The sequence below is a fragment of the Anguilla rostrata genome, chromosome 5, assembly GCF_018555375.3.
Source record: "Anguilla rostrata isolate EN2019 chromosome 5, ASM1855537v3, whole genome shotgun sequence".
NCBI lineage: Eukaryota > Metazoa > Chordata > Actinopteri > Anguilliformes > Anguillidae > Anguilla > Anguilla rostrata.
In genome coordinates, this window is record NC_057937.1 from 51,536,995 (window position 1) to 51,557,158 (window position 20,164).

The 20,164-nt window shown below is 46.7% G+C and overlaps 1 protein-coding gene across 2 annotated transcripts; it reads left to right on the top strand.

The window, feature by feature from the left end:
* Positions 1–291: 291 nt before the first annotated feature.
* Positions 292–14,286, top strand: LOC135255608 (coatomer subunit beta-like). 2 transcript variants are annotated; one of them, XM_064337026.1, is made up of 22 exons: positions 292–483; positions 2,644–2,795; positions 3,048–3,277; positions 3,418–3,587; positions 3,790–3,904; positions 4,033–4,125; positions 4,601–4,738; positions 5,545–5,664; positions 6,158–6,265; positions 6,503–6,649; positions 7,267–7,412; positions 7,719–7,815; positions 8,165–8,325; positions 9,122–9,242; positions 9,529–9,756; positions 10,075–10,254; positions 11,057–11,201; positions 11,309–11,428; positions 11,568–11,713; positions 11,823–11,912; positions 12,678–12,833; positions 13,753–14,286. In XM_064337026.1, the coding sequence occupies exons 2-22, from the start codon at positions 2,705–2,707 to the stop codon at positions 13,810–13,812; spliced, it is 2,862 nt and encodes a 953-aa protein (XP_064193096.1). In that variant the 5' UTR covers positions 292–483; positions 2,644–2,704; the 3' UTR covers positions 13,813–14,286. The 2 variants fall into 2 exon arrangements, with proteins under 2 accessions (XP_064193096.1, XP_064193095.1); XM_064337025.1 differs by lacking the exon at positions 292–483 and adding an exon at positions 1,199–1,358.
* Positions 14,287–20,164: the final 5,878 nt, after the last annotated feature.

Consider the following 20,164-nt stretch of genomic DNA (forward strand, 5'->3'; position numbering starts at 1 on the left):
CTGATTTTTGGCTAGCACATTTTGCTAGCGTGCTGTGGCGCAATTTAACTGTTAAGCTTACTGGAACACACAAGCCTTGAGTTGATTTCCACGCTTTTCTTTTCTTAAAGTTGTGTTGCGTAGGCATAGAGAAATCTAAGTTGGCGAGAAGTATTATATTGTTCACCTCTTGTCTAGCACTATCGCTGATTTTGGGTTTGTGTGCTACGTGCTTTGGTACGATGTCTGTGTCTTTTCCAGTTATCCTCTCTGTATAATTAACATCTATCCTCTGCTATGTTCTACATGTAGCCCAGAAGGCCAAGGAAGTGCCTACAGAACAGAACACAGTCAACTGAACTGGTCTGGTCCAATTCAGCCTAGTCCCGTTTAGTCTGGGCTGTCACAGAGTTTGAACAAAGGCCTGCTCTCAATCCTCAACACTCACAGATAAGCTGTGCTTTCTGTCCAGTATTACACTTTAACATGTTTCAGTTGGTTTCAGTAAGTATAAATCAGTGTACCAGTTATGTTAAGTCACTTAATGCATTGTTAACTTTGGTTTTTTGCCAAGACAGGTAGGTGGTCACCTGAATTTTGTTCTGCTTATGTCGTTTTAGTTAATACGTCTAAATAAACACAAACCTTCCCTGAAAATGTCTTGCTGTATCAGTAAACCTGTGTGTTTTCTGAGCTGCTTCAGGCAAACTAATTGAGAATGCTTTATTATCATTGTCCTTAGTTTGTTTTATATTGAAGTTATTGAAGTGTTCTTTCACAGAACTAACAGCTCATGCTCAAAGGCTAATGTTGTGCTTCATTGACACAGAATGACACTGAATGATTTATAATAGCTGGGAACAAGTATGTTCTGTTGGGAAACACTTAGCCTCGCAAGCCAGTCTCTTTTTTCACTTCGTTCAAGAAACACTCAGCAGTAATGGCTGGTCAGTAGGAACCCTTTCCAGAGAAGTGCTTTAGTTAGCAAAATAATGTATATCATATTTACATTTACAGATGACACAGCCTTCAAGTCGAGTAGACCTTAACGGCATAAAATTTACTTTGCCTGATCATAGCTAGCAGTAGTGTGCTTATTCGATAAAATGGGTTCTAAAGTATGGAACAGGACAGCACAACAAAAATTGCAATACCACAAGTAGCCAGGGTGGTGCTATTCCAAATTGGGAGGCCAGAGATACCCCTGTCGTTTTTTCCATGTTACACACTGTTTTGGCCCACTAGGCTTTCTGTAGTATTGATGTGGCTCAGAGTTCCACGTCATTGGTAAGAAGCAGCCTTGAGGAGACAGCACACAGAAAAAGACTGAAGAGCTGCGTGTACATTACTAAAAGGAACGTTGAAACGACATTTTAAAGGTAATAAATGACCAAAATAACCACAGAGTGATGTCGAATAAATATTTCTGAATATAGCTAAATACGTAGCGGTGGATCGTTTCTTCTAGAAAATGGCAAGACAGCTCGCCTTACCGTACAAAAGGAGCTTGCTAACTCAATTTGCCTGCACCAGCTAAAACTAAGTAACGTCATAATCAAGTTGACATAGCTAAGAAATCTTGCATTTGGCTAACAAGCCTCATTGAATATACCGCTTCACTAACTTTGTTAGTTTCATTGCTAGGCCATTTCGATTTATTAGCTTGTTTGCTGAAAGTTAGTAGCTAGTTGGCTAGCCAAGTTCACTTCCTGAATTGAAGCCTCAAGGCCGGTTCTGTTCATGTTTAATGAAGTTGCGCGAAGCTGTTGCACATCCCGCAAGTTACTCTTTCTGTTCCCAGACTGTTGGTGTAATGTAGTAAGAAATGAGTGAACTGCTTCAATGAGAGGATAATTGTATGTGCGAGCACTGCGTACGTGTTACCTGTCAAATAGCCAACAGGCGCAACCAGATAATTTTACTTGCGCGTATTTTCTATTTCTAGCTGTTAGCTAGCGAGGTAGCATTGCTTCGCCAGCTTGTTTGTAGTTAATGGTATGATTAAACTAGGAAGCTATTAGCTAACTGTTGTGTTTGAAAGCAAATCGCTGAGTGTCATCAGCCTAACAGTAGGCTATTTGTACATCTGCGGGCACAAGATAAACGTGATTTAACGTAATCGGAGAACCAAAGAAGGGCAAGCACTGAGCATTGGGGAACTCCTAGTATGAGTGTGAAATGTGGGGAGAGAGAGCGCTCACCTTCTTAGTTGACTTGGCAAGAATGACGTGACAGGCAGGAGGCAAACTAGCTCAGGGCATCAAGACTACATTGCGCTGTTGAAAAAACGGTTTGGACACCTGACAGGGAGGGAGCTGATTGGGAGAGTGAGACTGGCAAGAACAAAAAATCCTGCCTTATACAAATCCTTACCTTGATATTCTGAATGGCTGATTTTGGTTCCATCTCCGCTCACCTTAAAGAAAAACAACAACTTTAGCTTCCTGCTTTTAAATAAAATGCTGGAAAAAGACCGCTGCAGTCTGTAGAGTTAATCATAAAGTGAATTATCTCCCTTCTTGTTTTGTGACAGTAGTTTGACCCTTGAATTGAAGGTGAAACAATCCATTTGTATCTCAACATGCTACTTGTGTATTTCTTTAGCTGACTAAGTGAGTTACGAATTATACTGAAAATGCTTTTTTTTTTTTTTAATACTTTCAGGGAGTTGCCCGAAGAGCTCTGACCAGTGCATTCCTAAGGAAGAAGTGAACCCACCGGCACCATGACAGCTGCCGAAAACGTGTGCTACACCCTCATAAATGTCCCGACCGACTCGGAGCCTCCCACCGAAATCAGCCTCAAGGCAGATTTGGGTAAATTATTTATTTAATTAATTGTTAATTCAAGTCATTGTAAAGAAAATCATTTGCTGGAGTTTTGTTCCAGTGGAAATGTAATTCTTTTGCTGATTAATTTATTCATTTGCCTTCTCTTCTGCTGTGTTTACTATAATTGTACTAATGTAAAAAGCCAGTTCGTATGAACGGCTGAAAATGTATTTCTGTTGAAGCCAGCACCGTGCCCTTCATTGTTTTACACGTGATGCCGGTTCCTCTCTCGTGCAGAAAAGGGGGAGATCAAGGCGAAGACGGAGGCGCTGAAGAAGGTGATCATCATGATCCTGAACGGGGAGAAGCTTCCGGGCCTCCTGATGACCATCATCCGCTTCGTGCTGCCGCTGCAGGACCACACCATCAAGAAGCTGCTGCTGGTCTTCTGGGAGATCGTGCCCAAGACCACGCCCGATGGCAAGCTGCTGCAGGAGATGATCCTGGTGTGCGACGCCTACAGGAAGGTAACGCGGGTTCGAGGGCGGCTTAGTCAGTGTAGGTACCGTGTCCATATCCAAATTGGGAAGAGACGGGGAGGAAAAAAGGGCAGGGGTAATTATTTTGAGGCGAGTTTTTAAGCGGGAAAACGCTCTGTTCTCTTCAGGACCTGCAGCATCCCAACGAGTTCATCCGGGGCTCTACGCTGCGCTTCCTGTGCAAGCTGAAGGAGGCGGAGCTCCTGGAGCCGCTGATGCCCGCCATCCGGGCCTGCCTGGAGCACAGGCACAGCTACGTGCGCAGGAATGCCGTCTTAGCCATCTACACCATCTACAGGTGTGTGCGTGTGCGTGCGTGTGCGTGTGACTAGACATATAGCTCTGTATGTGAGACTAGGTGGATGGCCCACCTACATTTGTGGGATGAGCCCGTTGAAGGACAGGCTGAACGTACTGAAATCAGACAGTGTTTTCTTTTCAAAACTGGAGGAAATAACTCTTAAATATCAGGCTGAATGAACGTTGGTTTTGTTCTGTAGGAATTTTGAAAATCTGATCCCCGACGCTCCAGAGCTAATCCACGATTTCCTGGTAAACGAGAAAGACGCCAGCTGCAAGAGGAATGCTTTCATGATGCTCATTCACGCTGATCAGGTAAACAGAGAGGGAATGCTCGTTGTTTGTTTGTGCTGAGGAGTTTGTCTTTTATTTCAGAATACTGTGCAGCTCAAATGGAATCTGCTGTGCACATGTCCATTTTCACTCGTTTGTTTGTGGTGCAGGATAGAGCGCTGGACTACCTGAGCACCTGCATTGACCAGGTGCACACATTTGGAGACATCCTTCAGCTGGTCATCGTGGAGCTGATCTACAAGGTAGGTGCCGGTGAGCCAGTCTCATTCTGTGAAGGCTCCACATCAGTGCCTTTCGATCCTTTCATGAAATATCTTGCATCAGGCACAGAAATTTCCCTCTCGGTGTAAAGCCCTTCAGGGTTTTACATTATGTAGATGAGAGTACTGAATGAAACATTCCTCTCAGTGCGCCTGCTTATAGTAAGGTCCTTCTGTGTGATATAAACCTACGTAATCAAAGCTCTGTCATGGATTCCTGTGTAATCAAAGCACCGTTGCGTTTACCTTTGCAATCAAAATGGAGGGAGAGAGGAGATGTAATGGACGATAGAACAGAGGGCAGGGTCACATTTAGGTCGCGGGTTTATTATAAATGCTCTGACGGTGAGCACTGCAGAGCGGTGCTGTAGAGTGCCAGTATACCGTAGTAACACGGGGTGGCACTGTGTTCGTGTGACGGGGTCTCTGATGTCACTGGCGTTGCCCTCGTGTGCAGGTGTGCCACGCCAACCCCTCTGAGCGCGCCCGCTTCATCCGCTGCATCTACAACCTGCTGCAGTCCTCCAGCCCCGCGGTCAAGTACGAGGCTGCAGGGACGCTGGTCACGTTGTCCAGCGCGCCCACCGCCGTCAAGGTACTGCCCCACTGAGCGTGCATGCACACACACACACACACACGTACACACATGCACACGCACACACACACACGTACACACACACACACACACACACGCACACACACACTCTCTCTCACACACACTCACACACATGTACACACACACACTCTCACACACACACACACACTCTCTCACACTCACGTACACACTCACACTCTCTCACACACATGTACACACACCCACACACACACACTCACACACACACACACACACTCTCACACTCACACACACACACACACGCTCTCACACACACACAGTAACACACACACGCTCTCACACACACTCACACACACACACACACACACGCACACTCACACATACACACACACACACACATACACACACACACTCTCACACACGCACACACACACGCTCTCTCACACACACACACTCACGTGTACAGGCACGCGTATGCATGCATATGCCTTCACATTTGCTCAAACGTACAGGCATACACATAGTATATGTATACACACATGCATACACGTACACACACAAACTTGTAAACACTTGTGTACAGGCACACATGTAGGCACATGTACACACACCTGCACGCACGCACACATGTCTACATGCACACGCACACACATACACGTGTGCATGAATGATGATGAGAACAGACCTTTCCGCCCATTTCGTAAAGTAATAAAGAAGTTTTAATTGCATTTTAATTGTAAAGCCGGCTTATTGTTTAATGCTGTGTGAAAAATCCAGTCCATGTTGAAAGCAGAGGGGCTGCTCTGACCCCACTCTGTGCTCTGCAGGCTGCCGCTCAGTGCTACATCGACCTGATCATAAAGGAGAGCGACAACAACGTGAAGCTGATCGTGCTGGACCGGCTGATCGAGCTGAAGGAACAGCCCGCCCACGAGCGCGTGCTGCAGGTGAGCTCACCTGCGTCTGAGTAAACTCCTCCCACTGCGAGCAGCTCAGCCAGGACACCCCACCGAAACGCACGCGCACTCCCCACACAGGGGCCCGTTTGCACTGTGTGATCTGCTCTCTTAGCTCCCGTCCTGCCCTATTCAGCAGTGATGGCTGGACAACATGCCATTTACTTCTGGTCGCAGAGTAATACCTATAAGTATTAGTACCTGGCTGAATTTCAGAAGTGGTTAGTTGAAATTCATGACTCATTTATTTAAGCCAACAGGATGAAGACAGATTCATATTGTTCAAAAGAGTATTAGTCATTAGTCATTGTTTTTGCATAAAGGTCATAACATTTTGGCTCACTGCCATCTTTGGCAAAGTTGTGCTGCATTGATTGCTGGTGCCTTAATGTTGAATGCTTGGCTCTGATAGACCCGGGCATGCTTGCTGAAAGTAGTTCTTCCCTATCAGCACTGATATCCCATAATGCTTTGTGTCACGCAGGATCTAGTGATGGATATCCTGCGGGTCCTGACCACGCCCGATCTGGAGGTCCGTAAGAAGACCCTGCAGTTGGCCCTGGACCTGGTCTCGTCCCGGAACGTGGAGGAGGTGCGTTTTATGGTCCAGTTCTCTAGGACCCAGAATCTGACCCCCTGAGTCCCTTAACTGTTCCTTAACTGTGGTCTGAGGATCCCTATACTGTCCTCAGCAGCAAGTAAAGACTCGTTATCCCTGCTTTAGAATATTTTACGAGTTGGGGGTTGTCTTCGGTGTAAGTGCGGGAGCTGCCTCCCGTGCATTAGGGGGTGTGGTTTAAACAGGGGGCGGGGCTTTGGCGTGTTGCAGCTGGTGATCGTCCTGAAGAAGGAGGTGATAAAGACCAACAACGTGACGGAGCACGAGGACACGGACAAGTACCGGCAGCTGCTGGTCCGCACCCTCCACTCCTGCAGCGTGCGCTTCCCCGACATGGCCGCCAACGTCATCCCCGTGGTGAGCTCACTTCCTGTCCGCACACACGCACTGTACAGCCCCTGTGCTAGCTCAGCCCTGTCCCTCCCCTTAGAAGGAGCACCACTGCGGTGTGTGGAACTCTACAGGTGTGTGGTGTGCTGGTTGTAAGTGCCGCACTGTGAACTTGAGATTTTGGCATTCAAATAATCAGGTAAGTAATCCTGTAATTATAGTGTTTTCCCATTGGTTAGATGGGAGCTTGTTAGTAATTAATTCTTGTTAAGATTCAGTGATTACACTGTTCAGCCACGCATGAAATCTAAGCCATTCTTAAGGCACCTGGACATTGTCTTTCACACCGGACTTCCGCAGAATTGCGTGACTCTCACAGATGTGTAGAACTGGAGAGAAGCCAAAGAAGCCGGTTCCCAGTTGAGCTGTCTAGCCCTGTTGTACGTACTGACGTGATGTGATTGGGCCCTGTTGTACGTACTGACGTGATGTGATTGGGCCCTGTTGTACGTACTGACGTGATGTGATTGGGCCCTGTTGTACGTACTGACGTGATGTGATTGGGCCCTGTTGTATGTACTGACGTGATGTGATTGGGCCCAGTTGTACGTGCTGACGTGATGTGATTCCTGCGTGTTCGCCAGCTGATGGAGTTCCTGAGCGACACTAACGAGGCAGCCGCGGCTGACGTGCTGGAGTTCGTGCGTGAGGCCATCCAGAGGTTCGACACCCTGAGGCCGCTCATCATCGAGAAGATGCTGGAGGTCTTCCATGCCATCAAGACAGTCAAGTAAGACACCGTGAACCCCTGAACAAGAGAGATGTGTCCACTCAACTGTGGTATTTCAGGGAAAAGTACTGTGTTGGGCATGTGCGTGTGCATGTGTTCACTGTTTATGTATATATATATATATGTATATTCATTTAAGTTTAGTTTAAAGTGAAGGATCCTTTTTGAGCTAGTGCTGACTGCTCATTACTATTTCACTCTTTGCTGTAACTTGAGAGCTAACACATGCTTCAGTGTGGCTCTCTCTTGGTTGTTGGATGATGGTACTGTGTGGTTCAGTGTTAAGATGATTGTTTGCTGTGCCAGGATCTACAGGGGGGCGCTGTGGATTCTGGGAGAGTACTGCAGCACCAAGGAGGACATCCAGAGTGTGATGACAGAGGTCCGCAGGTCACTGGGAGAGGTGCGTTCCTGCCCGATTCATTTGAGTGGTTCTAATAGAACAGGACACAGGAGCCACGCTCACCAAACGTGTATGAACACCCCAGATCTCTGAACAGCAGGAGATAGCTTTTACCTCCCTCCAGATGATGAAAGTGTTGTGCGTTCTTGGTGTTCTTCTCTGACTTCATGGCTTCAGCACACATGCTTTTTAGTTTGTAATGTCACCAGTTGTATGAGGGTTTTGGTGAAATTCCTCTGTGCTGTTCTTATTTTGTAGTAATGGTTTAGTAATATTAAGAAACAGCAGCTTTTTCATAAGAGCACCGCTCTTCTTTAAAGAATGCTTCTGCCCCATGTCCTGCACACAGATCCCCATCGTAGAGAGCGAGATTAAGCGTGAGGCGGGAGATGTGAAACCGGAAGAGGAGGTCAGCGTGGCGCCCGCTCAGAAGCTGGTGACGGAGATGGGCACCTACGTCACACAGAGCGCGCTCAGTTCGTCCCGGCCCTCCAAGAAAGACGGGGACAGGTAAAGTGTCCCGCCGAAGCTATGTCACGCTGTGCTTCTGCTTCAGACAGGGCATCGAGTGGAGTGTTTCAGAGGGTGGGGGCGGGGTTTCAGTTTTCCTCCTGAAGTCCTCGTCTGATTGACCTGTTTGTTTTAACCTCCTCTGTGAAAGACTCCTAGGCACAGTGGTAGTTATTTAATCTCCTGGGTGTGGTTCTCTCTCTCACAGGCCTCCTCTGTGAAAGATACCCAGGCACAGTGGTAGTTATTTAATCTCCTGGGTGTGGTTCTCTCTCTCGTAGGCCTCCTCTGTGAAAGATACCCAGGCACAGTGGTAGTTATTTAATCTCCTGGGTGTGGTTCTCTCTCTCGTAGGCCTCCTCTGTGAAAGATACCCAGGCACAGTGGTAGTTATTTAATCTCCTGGGTGTTTTTCTCTCTCTCTCACAGGCCTCCTCTGTGAAAGATACCCAGGCACAGTGGTAGTTATTTAATCTCCTGGGTGTGGTTCTCTCTCTCGTAGGCCTCCTCTGTGAAAGATACCCAGGCACAGTGGTAGTTATTTAATCTCCTGGGTGTGGTTCTCTCTCTCGTAGGCCTCCTCTGTGAAAGATACCCAGGCACAGTGGTAGTTATTTAATCTCCTGGGTGTTGTTCTCTCTCTCTCGTAGGCCTCCTCTGTGAAAGATACCCAGGCAAAGTGGTAGTTATTTAATCTCCTGGGTGTGGTTCTCTCTCTCGTAGGCCTCCTCTGTGAAAGATACCCAGGCACAGTGGTAGTTATTTAATCTCCTGGGTGTGGTTCTCTCTCTCGTAGGCCTCCTCTGCGGGGGTTCCTAATGGACGGTGATTTCTACGTCGCCGCCTCTCTGGCTACCACCCTGACCAAGGTGGCTCTGCGCTACATGGCCCTGGTGCAGGACAAGAGGAAACACAACGTGAGTTTAGCGTGTGCACCACCATACCACACATCAAACCTGTGATGATTTTCACCAAAATAATTTTTTAAACCTGGAAACGGCTCCTGACTGACCAGCAGCCCCACACTACGTGCCCCTGAGTGGATCACATGGCTGTCTGTGCTCTCCCCAATTAACTACAGGGGCTGTGATGAGCACTAAAGCAGGAGTTTGCGGTCACGCGTTCTCCCTTTAGAGTCAGTTCTGGCTGTTTGCTCAGGGCTAACGCGCTCCCTCCCTGCCTCTTCCCCCCGCCCCCCCCTAGTCTTTTGTGGCCGAGTCGATGCTGATCATGGCCACCGTGCTCCACCTGGGCAAGTCGTCGCTGCCCAAGAAGCCCATCACGGACGACGACGTGGACCGCATCTCGCTGTGCCTGAAGGTGCTGTCCGAGTGCCCGCCCCTCATGGACGACATCTTCAACAAGCAGTGCCGCCGCTCGCTGTCCCACCTGCTGAGCGTGCGGCTGGAGGAGGAGAAGATCTCGCAGAAGGTGGGGCCTCTCGCACCCGCTGCCACTCAAATTCACATTTAAGGTGTTAATATTGACCCTGACTGTTTATTCATTCTGAGCAAGTACATATTACTCTGTTTTCTCCCCACTCAACTTTGAGTTCATTTGAGTCAGAAGGGATGTTGTGTACTCTGTTGGAGTTGATTTAGCACTCAGCGTTTTGCTGTGTGTGTCTGGTTTAATCCTGCTTTGCTCACAGTGTAGTGTTCAGTGTTAATTCGACTCTTAGCGTGATTATGTGGGTTCAGTAAAGGGGGAAATGACCGTGTTGTGTATGTCGGCTGTTTCTCTCCGCAGAAAGAGTCGGAGAAGCGCAGCGTGACCGTGCAGGCGGACGACCCCATCTCCTTCATGCAGCTGACCGCCAAGAGCGAGATGGCGTCCAAGGAGGACCTGTTCCAGCTGAGCCTGCTGGCTGCCATGGGCAACACGCCCAGAAAGGAGGCCAACGACCCGCTGGCCTCTAAGCTCAACAAGGTACGGGGTCAGTGCGCCATGGCAACGGTCTGTGTGTGTTAATAATGCTGGCTCGGGGTTATTTGTTTACTGTATGACATGATAATTTAGCAAATGTTTCAAGAATTTCCCTGAAAATACACTTTTTATGAGTTACTAGTATTAGTTTATTAGTTATGGTTTAAGAACTCTCAGACACTCTCTGAGTGGGAATTGTTGCTTCATTTCTATGTCAGTTTTTCTTGAATTGAGCAGTATGTCTCTGTGCGCACATGGATAGGTGTTTGATAGTGACGTGTTGAACATGAAGCATGTTATCTTCCTCTTTGAGCCGGCTGTGCTCTCTGTGGTGCAGAGAATGCTGTGCATCCAGTATTGTCCAGTAGATGGCGCCTCTGGTCAATAGTACTTGTTGCCTCAGTGGTATCTTACAGGTTGTTGACTGCTGGGTTCAGTGGAATTTCATGAATTCCATTTGTTAACAGCAAGTGTTTATGATTGGGATTCCTGAGAAAATACCGTTAAAAAAGAAACAAATGGCCTCTTTTAATCAGTCAGTCCTTTGGTGCCTATAAGGCACTAACACTGAGCGATAAAGACGTGCTGCACTGCGGCTCTGTTTTTCCCGCTGGTTTGAGCGGACGAACGCGTGCTCGCCTGCATTCTCGCATGAGGCACGGTCACGGTTGAGGTTGAGGTTGCAGTTGAGGTTGAGGTTGAGGTTGCGGTTGCGGTTACGGTTGAGGTCGCGGTTGCGGTGTTCACCGGCAGCACTCGCGTGCTGATTGGCCGATAGGTGACCGCTGCTCCCGCTGTGCCGCAGGTCACCCAGCTGACCGGGTTCTCGGACCCTGTCTACGCCGAGGCCTACGTCCACGTCAACCAGTACGACATCGTCCTGGACGTCCTGGTGGTGAACCAGACCAGCGACACCCTGCAGAACTGCACCCTGGAGCTGGCCACTCTGGGTGAGTGTGAAGATGGCAGTCTCCCTGTATAACCTCATTTTTAGCATTTCGAATTTGGTATTTTAAGTGCTCAGAGGCAATGATGGTGCCTCCTGTGAATCCCGCAGGTGACCTGAAGCTTGTGGAAAAACCCTCCCCACTCACACTGGCCCCCCATGACTTTGCCAACATTAAGGCTAACGTAAAGGTGGCTTCCACAGAGAACGGCATCATATTCGGCAACATCGGTAAGATGGGCCCCCTCTTTTCCCTTCACTGCCACACTAAATAGTGGTTCTGATCTGCAGTTTTAATGTTGATACATGTTAGCGGAGTGGTGCTGATCTTGGTGGGTGTGTGTGTGTTTTTTTTGTGTGTGTGTGTCAGTGTACGACGTGTCCGGTGCTGCCAGTGACAGGAATTGCGTGGTCCTGAGTGACATCCACATCGACATCATGGACTACATCCAGCCGGCCTCCTGCACCGACGCCGAGTTCCGGCAGATGTGGGCGGAGTTTGAGTGGGAGAATAAGGTAAGAGGGGGTGGGGCCCTAGCCTGGAGTCTTTCATGAAGCAAATGTGCGGATCTCGCCCAAGAGAGGGGGAGTCACATGGCCTGTGCTCCTCTTTGACCTTTCTTAGGTGACGGTGAACACGAACATCACAGACCTGAACGAGTACCTGCATCACATCCTCAGCTCCACTAACATGAGGTGCCTGACTCCCGAGAAGGTAATGCGCAGTTGCATTGCGTATGCATATATGTGTATTTTCAGTATGTATGCATGTGTGCAGTTACATTTGTTTAAGGTGTCTTTAAAAAAGTTGCACGTTTCCCCGGTTAGTGGGGTCTTCCTTTGTCTTTTAAAGCTTATTTTGCATGCACAAGGCAGTGACAATGGGTGGGTTTTGCACAGAGGACTTAAAGATTTTGATTTTGTATTTTGTCTGCATTGTAGAGCCCAAAATCAGTTGATTGTTATGAGGGAAGGTATTGTTCTTCAGCACATGAAACGCAGCCCTGATTAGTGTTGAATTGTTAATTGCATGAACTGCCTCTGCTGCATACGTCACACAGTCATCATCTTTCACTCATCGGGACACAAAGTCGTTCCCAATGACCCAAGTGCTATTCTGCGAAAAGGAGAAAAGGTTTTGCAGCGCTGTATAATGGTACTGCATTGCAGCACCGCACCGCATTGTAGCCAGTGCTTGCTTGTGTTGTTAAGGTTAATAAATTATTGGTTGAATAACTGTCTTGTTATAAAATAGGTTTGTTGAAATTTCTCGGTTAAAAAAAATAATATTCTAAATTTATATATATTTGGCAGGAAATTAAGTGCACTCAGTAGAGTACCTCAGAATCGCTACTTTCATTAATGTGTGAAAATGGAATGTGGAAACGTTGAGGTGTTGTCTTCAGTGCACTGGACTGTGTGAAAGAAAGTTGTTTTTTTTCTTGTCATGTGACCCCTGCGTCCTCTCCTCCTTGACCAGGCTCTTTCTGGCTTCTGCGGGTTCATGGCTGCCAACCTGTACGCCCGCTCCATCTTCGGCGAGGACGCCCTCGCCAACGTCAGCATCGAGAGGCCCGTCCACCTGGGCCCCGATTCGCCCGTCAGCGGCCACATCCGCATCCGGGCCAAGAGCCAGGTGAGCCCCGCCCCCGCTGACCTCAGATCAGTCCATTTCACTCACTAGCAGCCAGGATTGGCTCAGACTGCCCTGCACACTGACCCCAGATCAGTCCACTGCTCTCATTAGCAGCCAGGATCGGCTCAGGCTGCCCTGCACACTGACCCCAGATCAGCTCTTTACTGCAGCATACAGCTGAAAATGGCTCAAGCATTGAGCTCAGATCAGATTAGTCCCTTATACTCACAAGCACCAAGGAGTGATTTTGCGGCTTAAATTTTTTCATACCGTACACTAATGTAGCAGGAGATCTCAAACCATTCAGGTTAAGTACTTTTTTTGGTAAAGGGTGACCAACGTGGGATTTGACCCTGCAACCCCTACGAGTCAAAGCCCTTTTCCCTACATACTATCACACAGGGCTGCAGAGTTAATAGCGCACCGCCACCCCACCCAGGGGCTATCACAATGCGCGGGGTTAATCCCAGCACTAATGCATGATGGAGCTTTATGGATTTTGAAGAATATGTTCCGCTGTGCTTGGGCTATTCACTCAGCGTGATTGCATCTGCTTTATTCTGTGACTAATTGGCCTTTAAGGGAGTGTATTGATTAAGCGAAATGCGCGAGAGAGGGTGCTGGTTCCGGTCCAAGTGTGACGTGAGCCAGATGGAAGGACAGGATGGGGGGGGGGAGGCGAATACGGGTCTGTTCATGTACGCACTCCCCTTTACTGAGACATATTGGGCTGTTGGCACTGCACACGCGCTCAGCATTCATTATGTCTTGGCATACTACGACAATCCTTCGCTTGTTATTGTACCAGCCGGAGAGAGGGAGAGGGGGCTCATGGCCTTCCTCAGATCAGGAGGAGTGTACATACATGGAAAGTGAAAGACTGTTTACTCTTCCTCTTTCCCTTTCTCTTTCTCCGCAGGGCATGGCTTTGAGTCTGGGGGACAAGATCAACCTGTCCCAGAAGAAGAGCAGTGCGTAAGCCTGTGTCTGGATGAAGAAGGGGGGGGGGCTGTACCCCACTGCAGCTCATCGCTCTCCACACTTTTATACTGCTCACCTCTGCGACAAATCACAGCATGTAAAGTGGCCGTGTGTGTGAGTGTGAGCACGTGGATATGGTGTGTGTGCGTGCGTGCGCGTGTGTGTGCACGTGTGTGCATGAGCATGTGTGTGTGAGTGTGTGTGTCTGCGCGCTTGTACGTGCATGTGTGAGTGGGTGTATGTCTGTGTGTGCTTGTACATGCATGCATGTGCAGAGTGAGTGTGTGTGTGTGTCTCTGTGTCTCTGCCTCTGCTCTGCCTCAGTCTTTTTGGGTGGTGGGGGGGGGGTGAATTCACACTTCTAAATGTCTCCTCATTCAAATTTTCTCTTATACGTCAGCAAATAGTTTCTGCTTCACCTGAAATTTACACTAAATGTTGCACCGTACAATAAATGCATTACGTTTAATAATTTGCTGTTGTGTTGATTTGTGGAGAGGTGGAGAATGTGTACACACACACACACACACACACACACACACAGGTGGAGTTCACTCACAGAAACTGGTGGAGAATACGAGCTCAGTGGAGACTCAAAGAGGTGTGGAGAGTATGCACTCACGGAGAGGGGTGGAGTGTACGTAGTGTGAGGGGGTGGAGAGTATGCACTCACAGGAAGGGTTGGAGAGTATGCAGTCAGAGGTGTATAGAGTATGCAGTCACAAAAAGGGGTGGAGAGTATACACTCACAGTGGAGTTGGAGAGTATGCAGTCACAGAAATGGGTGGAGAGTATGCACTCATGGAGAGCGGTGGAGAGTATTCAGTCACAGAAGCGGTGGTGATTATGCACTCACAGAGGAGTTATAATGTTCACACTAAAAGAGGAGTTTGAGAGTACACACTAAAATAGAGGGGTTGGAGAGTATGCACTCACAGACTCCACAGTGAGTTGTGGAAAGTACTCAAGCAGAAAGAGGTGGAGAGTATGCCCAGAATGGGGAGTTCATGCTCCCAGGTCAGGTTTGTTTTGTCCTTGCTTTGAGATCACAGGAAGCGTGTGTGTGTGGGCAGAGAGAGTCACTCCCCTCCACGTCTCCGAGCAGCACCCAGCACATTGCTGGGCTTGCAGCTGCTGGGAGAGGCACCCTGCTCCCTGGAAGTCCAGGAATTTGGAGAATTTCTTTTCTTCCGTCACATGCTTTTCAGATGACTTCGCCTCCCGCGCCTGCCTGGAATGAGGAAAGATGGTAGGAGTGAGTATTTGAAGTGTGTGTGTGTGTGTGTGTGTGTATGCGTGCCAGCCACAGTCAGTCCTGTTCTCCAGCTCAGCTAGTCCAGCCGGAACCCCCCCCACCCACACACACACACACACACACAAAGCTATTTTAAGGGCAAACAATCTGGGAAGCTTTAGTTCCTGATTATGAAGAGCATTCTGTGTGTATGACACACACACACACAGAGGGGACACTGCATTAGGGATTAAAAACAGGTCTGGGCGTCTCGCTGTGCGGGTGATTTCATAGTGGCAAACCTGCTGATACAGCGCATGGTAAGGCCCTCCCCCTCAAATTCCATTACAGATGCTGAGGCAGAGAACGGACCTTTGTTTCCACAGTTTCCCATTCCCCCGGCTACATCCCTGCAAAACAAGAGCTCTGCGATGCTTTTCATGGCTATGCGGCAGCACAGTAATTAGAAGTAATTAATTAATAGCTCCCGTTATTTTCATCTGTGCCAGCATACTGTAAGTACACTGCCTGTGCTCTCCTCCTGCATTCATTAGAGAGCCTCCCATTCAGATAGAGAAGTAGTCACATTCTACTCATCTGTAAGTGTATTTGAAGCTTTTTTTGCATTGGGAACTGAATTATGGAAAAATAGACTGAAATGATACATTCCAGAAGTAGATCTCATAGAGAAATGGGCAATGTTGTGCACTAGGATGTTTGTTTAAAATATTCCCAGTCTGGAGAAAAGAATTGACTCCAGGTTATTGCTTTTACCAAATAGTGTTACTTTAGATTGAATTGTGCAGTGCTTTTAAATCCCCAGTTTAAAAAAGGGTGTATGAAACACTAACTCACCACTCAATTAAAGAGCCCCCACAACACACACATGCACACAGGCATACACACACGCATGTGCATGCGCACTCACACGCACACACAGACACGCACACACACACGCAGGTCTGGTCATTTTAGTGTTTATTTATGAGCTTCACTCATGGCTCAGCTGGCTATTCCCAGCACATAAAACTCTAGCCCTCTGTTACTGGCCATGTTTTAGACATTACAGCCATATAAATCTCCACCAGTGCAATCCAATCTCCCCACTTCCCCATCTGAGCACTTTCCTGTACAGGAAACTGATTCTGTTTTGTGTCGGGAAATTTATTTGTATTTTTTGAGGAAAGGGGGGGGAGGGGGGGTGACAGTCTCTTCCAAAATACTAGCTGCACACTGGTTACCAACCTAACCTGGAGAAAAGAGGGCTGGCGCCTAACTGGACAGAGCAAAAGCTTACAGAAATACGCCAAGTGAAAGCACTTGGTTAATATATGCACATTCCATATTAAAACAGCCAGAGAATGAGAAATTTGACATCCATTGGAAATCATTGCTCTATTTTAATATTCCATCACACACATTTAGCTTTTATTTCTCCTTTCAATTTCCCAGCATAAGACGAGCCTCCCTCTGGATCAGATTATATCAAAAGCTCAAAGGGGTTCCCTTCCTTTACATGGAAATATATAACACCAATTTCAATTTGATTCAAAGTATGAATTTACATGCTGAGTTTTATATTAAACCTGTGCATTTTTTTAAAGATTATATTATTGCTGTGAAATAGTGTTTGATTTTCAAAAATAAAGGAAAATGAAAACCACACAGCAGGTAACCTAAAACTGATTTTAAGTGTGTCTAGTTATCATAATTACATTTTATATGGTGCACATTCAGCCTCTCCTCACTGGTTTTTATTACCATAGAAATGTGCTTATATAAAACTTTGGCTGTTCTAGAGTCAGCACGCACATTTACTCTTCGTCTACTTAAGACGTTCGGCAGGTGTACAGTACATGCAGCTACTTAGAGTTTATATGGGTACAGCTGGCCCAGGAAGACTACAGCACACTGAAGGCTCCTGATTGGCCAGACGAGTTGCTCTGAGGGAGAAACCCTGTGGAATGAATCCCTCTCAGGGCAATAAAGTGGATAGCTGTACATGGTTCCACAGAACATGAATTGGTCTGCAGCAGTGTCCCCACAGACCACTCATAAACCCAGAAAATGTGATGTGGAGGCAGAGATGTCCCATCCTCCTTAAACACTCTATCAAGCAGGAAATATTTAATTGTTGTGCCTCTCTCAGAACTCAATGAAGACATCTTCCCATGACTTTAGTATGGTCATTTTTGGTTCAGCTTTTTTCTGAGGCAGTGAATCTCTGAGATGGCCGCTGCCATTCTCCTCCTTTCCCTTGGCTGTCTGTGCTTGGGAAGCTAATGGGGGATTCAGGAGTTCACTGGAATTCCTGGAATTCCTGGGGAGCAATTCAGCAGCATGGGAGTCAATCAGAATCTGTTCTTTCAGCAAAGCGAAATAACAAGGTCTCACTACCTCTGAAGAAAGCAGCATCATTAAAATGCAATGGCAAAGCAACAGATGTCAAATAAAACGGTTCACTGAAGAACAGAAGTCTGTATGTATACTCTTCAGGAGTCAAAGATCAGCATCACATAAATGATTTTATTAGACATGCTTAAATCAGTTTATCTTTGCAATATTTATTTGCTTGACATGCACTTATCCAGAGGAACATACACAACTTTAAACAAGGACCATTAATTTTTATGGCTGGAAATTTGACTGAAACAATTCAGGTTAAGGGTCTTGCCCAGGGGGTCTCCAACACTGATCCTGGAGAGCCACAGGGACATGCAGGTTTTTGTTGTTACTGAGCTTTACAACCTCCCCTTAGACCTCGTGTTGTCATGGTTACAAAAGGGGCAATGTCATGCAAAGATGTGTGTTTGTGTGTGTGTGTGTGTGTGTGTGTGTGTGTGTGTGTGCGTGTGCGTGTGCGATGGGTAGAAAAACCTTATCGTCACACTCAGAAATTAATTAACCAATTTATTACACAGTTAATTCACCATAGCCAGGTCTAGTTAATAGTATGGGTAAATATGGCTGCAAGTTACATTACATTACAGGCATTTAGCAGATGCTCTTATCCAGAGTGACTTACAAGTCCCCCCTTTCTGCACTCAATATGGTTAACTTCACACGCAGGATGGTTATTAAAGGTAATAACAACTGTACTATAGAGTACTGCCAGAAATAGGTAATGACAATGTTAATTCCAGTTAGTATCCAAATGACAGTGAGCTTACAGTATGCGTGTGAATCAGCAACAGCAGGTCCCTACCAGTAGTTGCTGAGCAGTAAGCAAACGTACACATGACACAGTAGAACTCCCTGTTCAGAAAACTGTTTGCATATTAGCAACAGGCTTAGCATTAAATAGATGATTCTGAGACACTGGCTGGTCTGTGGAATTAACAAGCGTTGCAGACAGTCTGCTATGAATGTTGACATTGTCAAGAGCGAACAACATCGCTTACATGTGAGCGTGAGTTCTGTTTCTCATTCGTCCGACTAACATTCGAGCTCCACGTGCAGACGTGTGTGTGAACAAGCACATAACAGCGTTGGGTACGGCTAATTATCAGGGTTGTTGAGGCACAAGATACAGGCCCATGGTTTTTTGTCAGAAATGTATTGCAAATTTTAAGATGTAAAGAAAATCCAGCAGACCACATGACTTTTCAGTACCAGGGTTGGGGAATTCTGGTCTTGTTAAAGATGACAATGGTAATGCCCTACCTAGCATTAGAACCTGTAATCTAAAATTAAAATTTACAAATCCAATTCTTTAACAACTAAAATACTCTCTGCTCCCAAGATGTGTTTATATTTTCCACATATTATTTGTAAAATAATATATCAGTGAGATGTATAGCTGTGAAAACAAAGTAAACGGGTTGTTAAAGTAGCTATAGCTATTGTGTATTATTCTGTCTCTAGTCAGATGTATGCTGGCACTATGCAGAAGCAGACTTGGACAATAATAATTGGAAGAATTGGAAGTAATACTTCTTGATACATCTTATTAATTGTTTTTCCTTTCAATGATAAAGTGGTCAGGAGTAAAGAGACTACCTTTGATTCCCAGGCAGCCTGCTGAATACCATGTTCTGGGTACTGCTGGATGAGGTTGCCAGGTGTGACTCCAGATTAAATCAAGGGTCTGGGGGTTCGGCTGGACAGGTGGCGGCGCTCTGGGTGGAGCTCGCGAACCCATCGCCTCTGCCCCTCCCCTTCAGTCGTATGAAACGTTACACCCCAGGCTGTGATAACAGCCAAGGGTGGGTGTGAGGTCACTGTCCCGCAGCTGTGACAACATACTGCACACGCACATCACACTCACCCACCATTGCCTTGTTTACTTGGCAGCTCAGCTTCTGTGTGTACGTGTGTTTCAGGACGAGCTTGTTTTGACCCACGTTGTTCCTTTGGCTTCTTGTATGCGGGCAGATTCAGGAAGTTGGAACTGCATATTTTCAAGCCCCAAGGAAGTAAACTGCTGGTATTCCGCGTGACAAGATCAGGGCTACATTTTTACGTATTTTACCGGGAGCAGTGTGGACTGTGGTTGGGACATTACGGGGATCTGTTTACTAGCATGTTTTCACAAATCTTCAGCCCCAGAAAGGCACCACCACTTTTGTTTGTTTCACAGTTAATTTTAAACCTACAAAATGGCCTTTAATTTTCTTTTTTTTTTTTACAAGTTTAGAGTCACAAAAAGCTCTTAAAAAAACCAAAGAACTTTTAACAATTATATAGCAACGGTATAGGCTCACATAACATAAGGCCAGAGCTTAGACTCTCCCAATGTAAGAAAAAAAAAATCACAGAGCTAGTTATCAACCCTCCAAAACACTTCAGATGCAATCTTTGATGACTGTAGACACAGGACATAATAGACCAACATTTACAATGAACAACATTGACTCCAGCACCACAAGTAAAGCATACAGTCTTCGAAGACGTTGAAAACTAAACTGTATGTTCAGCCAAGCAGAAGGGGAAATGAAACTTTTGCTGTACTGTGCTAGCCTTCAATACCATTAGCTAATTTTGGAAAAAGACATACCGTTTTTACCAGGCACAAAAACTGTACTCATTGTGCAGGAAGCTGTTGAAAAAAACATGACCAAAGTGAATGCCCTGTGTACTTTGTCAATTAACCTCTTTGGCCATACATTTCAGCTGC

What these genes read in the sequence shown, in the direction of transcription:
- LOC135255608 (XM_064337026.1), top strand. Translation starts at nt 2,705, where the DNA reads ATGACAGCTGCCGAAAACGTGTGCTACACCCTCATAAATGTCCCGACC. An exon ending in TGTGCGACGCCTACAGGAAG is followed by an intron (nt 3,278 to 3,417) that starts GTAACGCGGGTT and finishes TGTTCTCTTCAG; the next exon opens with GACCTGCAGCATCCCAACGA. An exon ending in GCGCGCCCACCGCCGTCAAG is followed by an intron (nt 4,739 to 5,544) that starts GTACTGCCCCAC and finishes TGTGCTCTGCAG; the next exon opens with GCTGCCGCTCAGTGCTACAT.